The sequence below is a fragment of the Aplidium turbinatum genome, chromosome 8, assembly GCF_918807975.1.
Source record: "Aplidium turbinatum chromosome 8, kaAplTurb1.1, whole genome shotgun sequence".
NCBI lineage: Eukaryota > Metazoa > Chordata > Ascidiacea > Aplousobranchia > Polyclinidae > Aplidium > Aplidium turbinatum.
Genome location: NC_137479.1, coordinates 5,981,851 through 5,994,702, shown reverse-complemented (window position 1 = coordinate 5,994,702; position 12,852 = coordinate 5,981,851). Strand labels below are relative to the sequence as shown.

Below are 12,852 nucleotides of genomic sequence, written 5' to 3'. Positions count from 1 at the left end.
ACCAACCACCAATTGAAGCAAAGCTCGGAAATTTCCAGTAGCCTACGTAGGCTACCGTTGCTCACAGAACCAAGCATTCCACTATCCTTGTGACCTCGAAGAGGCAGTCCAAGCCTACCGTCACAGTCAATTGCCTGAATAATCTAATTCTTTTCAGAAACTTTGTAGTTTTGTCCGTTTTGCTTCAAAGGCCGAATTCATTTATTGAGCCACATTACCATAACCTACCTGCACATGCAGCTTCAACTCATGAGTTTGCTGAAGACTGAAAAACGAAAGTTTGTTTTCAAATGATTTGTCAAGTCGCCGTCAAGTCCGGTTAAATTATTATATTTTTTTAGAAACTTTTTGCTAAGCGGTTTAACGTAATTCTGCTGACTTCATTCGGAGAAAATAAAGCCCAAAACTTTACAAAACAGCCCTTTTGAAGCGAAAATGCAAATAGCCTAAAAACTTCCTGCGGATTTTGTTACCCACTTTTCTTTCAGAGAATGACTAAGCATAAGAGTCAGGAGGGAACCACGCATTATTTAAGAAGCTTAATTTACTATTGTCATCCAAACATCCAAAGGAGGAACATCAACAATCAACATGTTCCCAATGTCGAATAGCGAAAAAGGATAATTAAAAGAAACAGAATTCTCATTCAAACTTGATTGACGAGGAAAAGTTCGATTAGCACTCACAGTGGAAGTGACACCACAGACTTTTTTTAAATAAAATTGGCAACAGTGTTTGATGTTTCTATGACAACGTTAATGTCAAATTTTCCGCGAAAAAACGGCCAGCGGTAGTTCATTGTTTAGTGTTTTAAGTTTAGCCTGGTCTGGTGTTTTTATATACAATAGAATCATAAAACCAAAAATGGAACTTCGTCATGGTCATGGAGAAGTGGGATCTCAGTTTAATCGTCACGATCTGAATTTAACAAGTACAGGAAGAGGCCATTATTTTTCACAAGGATATTACTTTCCACCTTCGAATTTCAGGGTATGTAGGTTTTGCCTTAGTTACCTTATGATACAAGGCTTTCTTAACTTTTATTCTTGGTTGTAATTTGTACTATTTATGTACTAAATGAATGAATGTACTATTTCGCATGTATTGTTTACCAATGTACTCCAGTCAACTGTGGGCTAGATACTTATCTTCAAGTATGAATAAATTGCGTGTGGCTTATAATAATGCATTCCGAACATTGCATAAATTACCGAGGCATATTAGCATTAGTAGTATACAGACGTACCATTCCTACGTTTCATGCCTTATTCCGAAATCGTATAATTAATTTTGTCAACCGCTCTCAGGTCTCATCTAACAAGTGGTTAGTTGCAGTTTTTACCTCAGAGTGTTATGCTTCTTCTGACTATTTGTCTCAGTACAACATGACTAATTGACTATGTACGCATAAGTTTTGCTTATACTGTATATGTAACCTTGTGTGTTTTGTGACTTGTGTTGTGTTTATGAATATGGGCCTGTCTCTTTAGTGCCTGATGCAAATAAATAAAAATAATAATTTAACATATATATGCAATAGCATGATAAAAATTACAAACTAAACTGTGCATTTTCTTCTGTTTTTGAGTTTTAAAAATTTCTGACTTGAACGAGCTTCAGGTTTAACAACATAAGTTGACTTAGATAACCGCATGGTTTTTTCGGTGCCTCCATGGTGTAGTTTCCATATTAAAAAAAGTGATTTGTTATATCTCCTGATGTGTACATTGAAAATGAATGTGAAGCTATGCCGAAATAAACTTGATTGATTGAGTTATCCTATTAGCAGGCTACGCCGTAGCCTAGCAGACTTTGAAAATTAAACATATAGAAGCGCTAGAATCATTGGTTGACTGAATTTTTGAGTTGAAGTTGACCTCATAAAGGTTTCACTTCCTTATCTCTCTTATTTCAATATTTAAAGTAGCCTACCGTACCAGAGTACTACGATACGATTATTGCAATATTATTGATATTTATGATTATTGCTGATTTTTGTAGATGATAATACTAATACTGTAGATGATTATTGATCAATATTAGAGATGTACCGATATATCGGTATCGGCATCGGTATCGGTGATATCGGCCATTTTTTAAGTATCGGTATCGGCATCGGTATCGGCAAAATTTGGCCGATACTGTGGCCGATACTAAACATGTAAAAAAGGCGTTTGCTGCGGATTTTCTGCAGAAGCAAAGATATTACATAAATTTTTTAAAGTAGTAACTAACACCACATTGATGTAGAAAAATAACAACCTGTTCAAATTTTTGATACCTCACACTCCCATGACTTCATGCGCGCACCTTTTGGCATTGTTTGCTTACAGTGATTCTTTCACTCAAACAAAACGTTTTGTTTCAGCAGTTTTGCGTTGTTCGATTCTTAAGTTGTGAAGGAGACTCAATTTCTCCAATATTTATCATTCTTTTCTTTGTGTTTCTTTTTTACTCTCAGCAGAGGATAAAACCAGGCCAAGACTAGCCAGGTAGCAAAAAAGTATACTTTTGCATCGTTTTGACGTTGCTAAACGTTTAAAAAAAACATGGAACTTGGTTGTTTTTAGTAAGCTGGTTTTATCAGTTTGTAATTTAATTTCCACTTTTCGTTGTAATGATCTCACCAAGCTTAAACAATGTCATGGCAGAGTAAGTAGGCTCAAAATGAAAGCAATGGGACTACAAATCTTCACTAAACTAATCAATAAATGGTCTTGTTGCGCCTAAGATGACAACCTCATTGTGAAGAAAGGAGCGTTCTTCCCGGCTATCAGCACAAGGCTGAGCACTCACTACAGCGAGCTGTTGCGATTCGCTACCCATAACGGTGTAGCTTCCATGCTAGCCATTTAGACCATCCAATCAACTATATGTTTCTCGGCAGCCGTTTTGTAGCAAGAATTGACATCGACAAGAATTGAAATGGCTAGTGTACGCCCGGACAGCAGAATAACTAACTTTTATGATTTAATTTAGGGTGATTTTAACAGAACATTTTGCACGTAAAGCATTAAATTACCACTTTGGGCCCATAATTTGCTTGCAAAGCACTCGATTACCTTTCTGGGCCCTTTTGCCAGATTACGGGCCCCCCAGGACTAAAGAATAACAACTTTATTGCTTGAAATCAGTCGTTTAGGATGGTTTTAGCCAAACATTTTTGTGTGTAAACTATAAAACCACAATTTCGGGCCCTCCCAACAAACACAGGCTTGGGCCGTCAAGGGTACGCCGTACCTTCCGTACGCCCCTCTCATAGGCCTTGGTCATTTTAGGCGCAACAAGACCATTTGGATTAGTTTAGTGAGGATTCTTAGTTTGCTTTCATTTTAAGCATAGCCTACTTATTCTGCCGTGACATTGTTTAAGCTTGGTGGGTTTATTACAACGAAAGGTGGAAATTTAATCACAAACTGATAGAACCAGCTTACTAAAAACAACCAAGTTACACGGATTTTTTAAACGTTTAGCAACGTAAAAACGATGCAAAAGTATACATTTTTGCTACCTGGGTAGTCTTGGCCTAGCAAAAGCCTTTCAACCGAACGGCAAGCGCCATTAGGTTGCACATTACTTGTTGAATAGTTTTTGTACGACTACACAAATCACTTGGTTTACATTTTACATCTTATTATCAATTATGATGGCCTATTTGGAGAGTTTGTGCAAACACTTTATTAATTTTTCAGAAACCCCAATTATGATGTAATGTTTCTTTCCTTATACCCCAGTCCTCAATTATGGTGGCCTTTCATTACTGAAACCCACTAGTATTATGACACAACAATGCGGTTGAGATTGGATTCTTGAATCTTTAATAAATTATGCCAATTGAAAGCTTTTTTAATAGTTTTATGCAAATAAGGTAAAACTTAGCATTTGATATAATTCCTTGCAAATACCAAAATTGCTTCTTTTTGTAACACCAAAGTATCGGCCAAAATATCGGTATCAGTATCGGTATCGGCCTAAAAAAGTGATATCGGTATCGGGATCGGTATCGGCCAAAATATTGGTATCGGTACATCTCTAATCAATATTATCAATATTATGATTATTGCAATACGTATTATTGCAATATTTTGAGAAAATAATAAAAAAGTGATTGATAGAATTTTTGGAGCTGGTATACAAGTCCCTTCCCCCCCTTGGTAACTCATGACAATGAGGAATTGACTAAAACATGTGGATTGAAGTGTGTGAACAGTAAAGCAAAGGTAAAGTAGTTTCACCCTATATGTTTGGTCGAGTCCTGTCTTTGTCATGAGTTACCAAGGAGGAGCGGGGGGGACTTGTATACCAGCTCCGAATTTTTGAATAACTGTTTAGTGTTTTTGGTTTTCTTTGTAAGCTACAGAACATACCATACTGCAAAGTGACAGTGAGAAAGTATTGTCAATAGGCCTATCAGAGGTGTAAAAAATCAAGTTTTCTGGACTCTTGCTTCACTCCGATTCCAAAGTCTGTGACTCCAGTCCAAATCCACTCCTGCTCCAAGATTTTTCGAATGCTGACTCTAAACACAAACCATGAACCACAATCCAGATTTTTTTTATTTGATAATTTAGGCCTATACCTTCCCTATTTGATGTCATGAAAAGAAACACACATTTTGAAATGAAAAAAATTACTGCTTGAAATATAAAATTTTAGAAGTAGCTATACAAAAATAACAACTGCGCCAAGTAGGGTACAGCACAAATTTTGTAGGCTACTCTAAAAGTACCAACAGGGAAGAATTTCAGACCCCAGCTCCAGTCCGACCGAAAACTGAGACTCTGGTTCCTAAATACTCCAAAACTTCAGCTCATGTACATTTTTGAGGCCTATGGAACAATTCTTTTTCCATTGCTATGAAATAAATAACTGAGCACAATTGATATTCTGCAATGACAATGACCGTTTGAAGAGGCAGAGTTCAACCAACCAAGTTGGACACATATGTTCATTTGTAAAGAGGGCTTGAAACATGCAAAAGCAACAATTTTGAAGTATGATCTTGTGAAATAAACATTTTTTTTGGAATAATTTATTTTATTGTTTTGTTTTTTTTCTTGATCCATCCATTTAACACAAAAATAACAAGTGGTAGAGTTCGTATTATGTATATATCTAATATGAATCGTATTTGAATAATTTTTTGAATATTTTTGAAATATTTGAATAAGATTCTATTTGAATAAGAACTTCTGATGATCCGTTAAAGGTGAAACAGGCTGTTAAGGATTCAGATAGTAATAACTATATTTGATATATCTAATATGTTAACTTTACATTTTCGGGAAAGTGGCACAACTTGCATAGAAAAATGTTGGAAGATCAATAATTCATTTAACCTGGGGCACGTCCCTCTAGGGGGTCTGCTACTATTCGGCGAGTCCGATTCGACTAGTCCGATTCGACTAGTCCGATTCGGCGAGTTCCCTATTCGGCGAGAGCCCTTTTCGGCGAGTGCCCTATTCGGCGAGGTTTTGAAATTTTTGAAAGGAAATTATCGGGTACCGTAGCCTAATTATAATTGCTGTTTTTACATCGTTTTAACGTCGCTAAACGTTGAAATCGTGCAGAAAGGAATAAAAATAAAATGTTTGAACTATTAAATTAAAATTTGTCATGTCAGTTCAGTTGTTTTTATTTCTGACCATCATATGAAAAACAATACACGTCAACATAGCAAAGGTAGAAGCGACAAAACGCGAACGTTAAAACGTGCTTGAATTCGTCATGTCAGTTCAGTTGTTTTTCTTTCTGATCATGATATCAAAAACAATACGTCAACATAGCAAAGGTGTAGAAAAGGTAGAAGCGACAAAACGCGAACGTTAAAACGTGCTTGTGACCGAAGTAAGTTATTGAGTTGAAAGAAATTTGGCACGGTCGCAACACTTTCAGAAAAATTTAAGATATGAAGGAAAAATAAAACAAAGAAAATGTTACAAAAAAAAAAAAAATAGATCATGTTTATGTCTATAAGTTAGTACTTTTGAATAGTTAAAATGATTAGTTTGAACCAACAAATGTGTGGCCTACAGCTTGGATTGAAAGGAAATTATCGGGTACCGTAGCCTAGTTATCCCGACCAGCAAAAAATTGTTCCAAGAACACAGTTCATTTTTACATTGTAGTAACAGAATGAAAAGGCTAAACAAATGTGTGGCCTATCGTGTTAACGTCGCTAAACGTTGAAATCGTGTAGAAAAAGGAGCTTTTGCTGACTAGGATACTTTGAAACTGAGAAACATTCACAGAAGCCCTACGATTTGTTCCAAGAACCCATTTAGCATAACATTTCATTTGTTGATCCAAACTAATCATTTTAACCATAGGCGCCTAAGCCGTGGGGGCCAGGCCCCCACGCATATTTCCGCGTGGGAGCAACTTTTTATGCGTCATTGATACATAAAACAATAGATGAACTAGCGATCGGCAGCAGGAAAACATTTTTAAATACAAACCGCAACGAGTAGCGATGCTACAATCCCACCCCAGACAAAAAAATCTGTCATTTTTACGTTGATTTAACGTCTGCAGACGTTGAATCAATGTAAAAATGACTGATTTTGTTGCCTGTGACATAGCAAACATCTACCATTTTGCGTCGATTCAATGTCATCAGATGTTGAATGCACCCAAAAACAACATAATTTGCTACGTTGACGCAGCGTGCGTTTAACTTAATGCGCTTGCAAACAAACCTTGCTAAATTTCTTTCAACTCAATAACTTACTTCGGTCACAAGCACGTTTTAACGTTCGCGTTTTGTCGCTTCTACCTTTTTCTACACCTTTGCTATGTTGACGTGAATTGTCGCTTCTACCTTTGCTATGTTGACGTGTATTGTTTTTCATATGATGGTCAGAAATAAAAACAACTGAACTGACATGACGAATTTTAATTTAATAGTTCAAACATTTTATTTTTATTCCTTTCTGCACGATTTCAACGTTTAGCGACGTTAAAACGATGTAAAAATGGCAATTGCAATTAGGCTACGGTACCTATAATTTCCTTTTAAAAATTTCAAAAACTCGCCGAATAGGAAACTCGCCGAATCGGACTAGTCGAATCGGACTCGCCGAAACGGGCCATTCCGCCCTCTAGGGGGCGTTGGCGTAAGATCATCAATATTAATTAAACTTTTTGCAGTAGGCAGTGAATTCACTGTCCTGTAGTCTACTATTTTTGCCGTTTACATTTTGTAGGAACTGGCAATCACTGGTATAGGGTTGTGTGCAGATGGAACTTTTGTTGTGCTTGCTCTGCAATCTGGCTTTGTTATATGTGAAAAAGAATAAAATCCAATTTTAGTGCGATGATTCATTGTATTATTTATCACCAAGCCTTAACATTCAAAACTTTACCTTTAGCAAACCATGAAGGGTGTGCTGAACGTAGTTATCAATATCAAAGTGCTCAACTTTACAAAAGCTGGAGCTCTTTTCAACTGTCTGTGTAAGGACATGTAATCTGATCGAAAACCTGAATTTTCCACAGAAATGTGTGATGGAGGAAGAAAAATTCGTAATTGAAACTTGAATACTGTATTCAAACTCTACCTCTAGAAGAGTCGAGTTGAACAAGGAAATCGAGTGGACTGCAGTGACTTGAATACTGTACTTGCAGATGATTCGAGCGGACAAATCAAGCAAGAACTCAGTCAAATGCCTTGAAAGCTAAAATCATGAAATAGTTTCCAGATATTGCTGAAACTTAAAATCGTTCAAAAATATTTTTGAAGAATTGCGAGAGTTTTGCCTTCAAGTTTAACCACACAGCTATATGAGAAGTCCAAGAACTGGAACTCGAGATTATATTCCCATTTACTTGCTTGCCTCAACTCAAGATATTCAAATACTAACAGTGCTCGGATCCAAACGCCTTTGCTACATTTTCTACTGCAGTTACTGCCAAGGCCAAGTACAGGCTGTGGGGTATTTCTGAAGTTAAACCTCGTAATAATAATAGACTAATTATGAAAACAAATCAATAGCTTTTTTTCCCTAAAAGTCTGAACCTTAAAACATTTGACCAGGCTAACACTCACAATGGTATTTCTATAAATATCATATAATTTAATTTATGTTGTGGAACATGTTTTCGTTCATTAGAACTCTTCAGCACAACTGGACCGAAACAAAAATTATTCGAAACAAAATTAGCCTACAATATAAATAGATTTCAGCACTAGTGGACCAAAACGAACGAAAAATTACATACGGTATTAATTAGATAAAATAATAAAATAAGCCTTTTCCGGTTAGTTTTTCCCACTTTTGATTTAGACTAATTATGTAGTTGTTGAAAAGCAATTTCAACTACAGTTGCTCACTAAAATGTAGGCTACCATGATCAATAAATAAAAAAAAATTGCTTTTGGTGTTACACTTGTTGTAAGTTGGGGGAAGGCGCAAAGCATATGATCCATGCTAAAGGGGGGGGGGGGGGTGTCAGAAACCACTGATTTATCTGCAGTCATAATATTACTATAGTGTGTTCCACTGTGCTGTTATTTAGTCATTCTATACTCATTACTCATGTTTAAACCTAGTTTAGCTTGTGAAAATATGTGCTTCATATCAACTAGGCCTATCAATGCTCCTCAAATTATGTTTCTGCAATCAGTGCCCTTAATTGCATCACAGCGTTCAACAGATCCTGCTGTAATGTTTTGTTTATTTTGTATTTTCATTCAGGTGGTTTTTGTTTCTGAAACTTGTACATTACCAAAACCTTAGCTCAGTTGGCATTAAGAAAGAATACCACAGTTTTTGTACTGGGATCAGTATTCAGTACCATAGGTTAATGCATCTACTGTATATTCACATAAATTTATGGACATTGTCATACTGCTTTTATCTCTAGGTCTTCTTTTTAGCATATCTCAACATTTAATCTACTTCTCATGTCATCACACTTGGGTGGGCTACTTTTTTCCTATGTTTGAATGTGTTGTAATAAGTGTTTCTGTCAGAAATAAATGCAAATTGTGTGTGTAGATGCTCAGAAATGTGTTGTATGGTTGAAAAATACACCATAAGTCTGACAGTGATAGCACCTAATGTTAATTTGGTACAAAAATTTGGCATTTGCTGACTGGATGGAAACTTGCATTTGTGGCATTAACGCTGCAAGCTTTACGCAAATAGAGTCTATCTAAAAAAACATACCGTGAATCAGAAAATAAAGTTTCAATTCAATTTCTGTTGCAGAGAACGTTACCAGATGAATTGCCTCCGCCTGTCACAGCTCCTGACCAAGTGACTGCCAAAGAAGCAATAGCGAAACATTATCAAACCACAACTGGGACTGCCCATGATTTGAAGTACATTGGAGGGAAGTATGGTCATCCGAGCTACAAAAAAGCTGCTGGTTCATGGAAAATTCATTATGTTAAAGACAATAAGGAAAAGGTAATTGTAACATGCTAATTGTAACGACACCGGTCGATAAAACGAAATTGGCTAGACATATTTATCAATTTCCCGAACTTGTAATTTTTATTTATAACAAATCTATTTAATATTAATTTAACTTGTTTAATTTTTGTAGGAAATCATATCCCTAGACAGAATCCTAAATTACCCGTTTTGTAGCTACAGACTCAGAGTCTCTCAATAACCAAAAGTCTACACTAAAAATATAGCCAATTATTAGCAAAACCCTACACTGGGGGTTTCAGATAGAAAAACCCTACATAATGACCACTTTTGTTTTAAATCTTGAAACGATATTGTAGAATTGACGCATATTGCCTGTTTAATGAAACGAGGCACAATTTGTTGTAGATAATCAACTGCCTTCTAAATAAAAACGGTATAGATATGCTTGCTCACTAATAGCAACAAATAAACAAAAAGAAGATAAATTATTTTATTAAAATCGTTTTTTTTTTAATAATTCTTGGAAACTTAATTTTTAAGTTGGCAAAGAAAACCCGTTGGTTACAATGCCAAGCACAAGCGATTGCAGAAAAATGTTCACAAAATCCACAATATTCTGAAGTGGAATAAATCTGTTAAAAAACTCTTTCAGCTGAAAGCAACTGAATGGACCGATCCGCTCACGATGGGAAACCAAAGGTCAGAAATGAAAGCCAACTACACCGGACAGCCTGGTTTGTCTTTGGATACCAGCATCAAAGCAGGGCCGCAACCGTTTAATTTATCGCAGCACCATCAAGAAGGGCCGTCACAAAAAGTGATAGGAAGTTCACAGAATAAGGCCATGACCGCTAGACCGTTTTTTGTGCGTGACAAAGGAAGCCTAAACCTCAATGACATTTATATGACTTCTGCACAAAAAGCATACCGATCTTTTAAAAGGTATTTTGATCGTTGAAACCTTCGCTGTATTTTTGTATGCTTTTAATGTCATAATAGCGTTCATATACTTATTTTATATATATTATAAACTTTATTCAAACAAATAGCAATAGTGAATAAAGAAATAACAACTCTCTCAAGTACATGTAGCTCCACACAAAGTGAAATTAACAGTGGCCGGTCGATTGGTCGACAGACATTTGGTCGACAGTCATTTGGTCGACAGACATTTGGTCGACAAGACATTTGGTCGACAGGACATTAGGGTTAGAGTTAGGGTTAACTAACCCTAGCCCTAAAATGAATCTTTCTGTCGACCAAACGTCCTGTCGACCAATTGACCGGGTACCAAATTAACATGCTTTTTGACTCTTTTTTTATTTGTTTAAAATTGTTAAAAATAATGTTTAAAAAGACATTTTAAGTCTTTTATGTTTGTTTAAAAATAATGTCTAAAAAGACATTATTAAAAGTAATTACGGACAGTGGCCAGTGTTTCGATCTTCTGATAGTAATAGCATGGTGAATTAAAGTAATTTTATTTGTTCAAACAAGCATACAAAATGGTTAATAGTTATTGAATTGCTGTGGTGGTAATGGAAACAAGAAGGCTACCCATCTTTGCTTCCGATTTTCAGCTGTTCAATTTACAAACATGTTTTTTGCTGAAACTGACGAATCAAAATCACATCAAAGCCTAAAAGTGGGCTACACGTTAGTATGATGAATGCTAAATGACTGATTTCTTGCAGAGATGAACTACTCGATTATCCCAAGAAAGACGCGACCACATATTGGGAATGTGAGGAATACGACAAAGCCTGGGGTCATGGATCCAAACTGAATCCGCTTCCGAAAGATTCAGTTCCACGGGACAAGCTTCCTCTCCGTGACCCAATTTGGTTTCCTACAGCTACCAAGATACCACGTTTGCCAAAACCAATGGTACCGGTTCCTCATAAAGGTAAAAAATTGAGCATTGTCTAGCGTTTAACAATAGACGCTTTTGTTTTTAAGAATTACGCTATCTGTCACAGTCCAAGCCTCTCGTAGTCTACACTGAAAGTATAAAAGACAGTTTGACGATTTCTTAATTTTGGTTGACAACTGTTGGCTGTTTGTAACTAATTTAGAATGACTTTTAGTATTAGCATAAAATGATGGATGCTGACTGTTTGCTTCCAATTACAAGTGACGAAAGCAGATTTTAACAATGAGTTACGTGGGAAGCCTGAGCAAGAAATAAAGTTATCTAAAACGATTTTACATGTTATATCAAAGTCACCAATTCTGAAAAACACCAGTTAAAACTACCGGCTTTTTACAGGACTGCAGCCTTTGGTTAAAGATTCTTACAAGAGACCATCGGATGTTAAGATGAAGGAGATGTTCTCTTGTCCAATTGACACCCCGTACATCACCACAAAGTCTGGAGTGAAGGAAATTATGACAGTTCCAAAAATGTACAAGAGCGAGTACACCACTTATGGAAGTGGTAGACCCGTCACTGTGACGTAATCATCAGTAAATGTCATGAATTTTGCTTCGTCATGCTACCAAGTTTATATGTCAGCCCCAAGTCTTTTGATCGACTGTAGGAGTTGTTGTTGATTTGTTATTTAGTTCTACTGTACAATAGCTTCATCATGATGTCTTTACTATCAGTCGGCAAACCACCATCTACTGTAGATCTTACGAAAAGATGTTCTCATTGAATGTAATCACCTCTTTACATAAAGACCAAGCTTAAGTTTTTATCCACTGCAGATGTCTGTCATGCAGTAGCCACCGTCTGATGCTACTTTGTCTCATCCTGTGACGCACTTGTGTATTAAAATTAAGCGAATGCTGTATATCGCAACTACCATATAAGTGAAATACAAAATTGTCACGTAAGTACTGGTATTCGATGTCATGGTTAAATTATCGGCCAGACAGCTCTAGGCCTGTGGAAACACCACTTTCCGGCAAAATACAATTGGATTTTCGTAAAAGGTTGTTCGTCACCAAACGTTAAAGCGATACAAAAATGTTCACAATTGCTAGCAAGAAAATATCACGGGTTAGTGGCTTTGCTACCGTGCAGTGGCGGCTGGTGCTGTGTGTGAGCGGTGGGGTCTTCCCCCAGAAAAATTGCATTAAATTTGGTGCGTTCTGAGCATGTTTTTATCCCAACTTTTGAAAAAATGCATTCAAACTTTGTTGAAAAGTTGATGTATTTCTAAACTGTATTTAAAAAAAACTAACAGTATTGCTTTGGAGACAAACTTTACTAGCATTGAGCTTAGTCTTGAGTCCATTGCATACAAGGTTCAAGTGATTTTGAGATGCCCTAGCACTTCCTATAACCTGTTGAATACCCTAACTCTACAGCTAACACTTCTACATTCATGGCTCGTCGCTACTCTGCGAAGTAAAAACTAACTTTAAAAAGTCTGTAAAGTTTTTCGGTTAGGTGGGGCTGTTTTCCATGCAGCCCCAACAGATTTAAAATTTGCTGTAAAATGCCAAAAGAGGTGGAGTTTCA

General features: G+C 36.4%; 1 protein-coding gene across 1 annotated transcript; it reads left to right on the top strand.

The window, feature by feature from the left end:
* The first annotated feature begins 759 nt into the window (after positions 1 to 759).
* Positions 760 to 12,221, top strand: LOC145775565 (stabilizer of axonemal microtubules 3-like). The gene is made up of 5 exons (XM_082586869.1): positions 760 to 990; positions 9,213 to 9,413; positions 10,036 to 10,325; positions 11,078 to 11,289; positions 11,653 to 12,221. The coding sequence occupies exons 1-5, from the start codon at positions 865 to 867 to the stop codon at positions 11,841 to 11,843; spliced, it is 1,020 nt and encodes a 339-aa protein (XP_082442995.1). The 5' UTR covers positions 760 to 864; the 3' UTR covers positions 11,844 to 12,221.
* Positions 12,222 to 12,852: the final 631 nt, after the last annotated feature.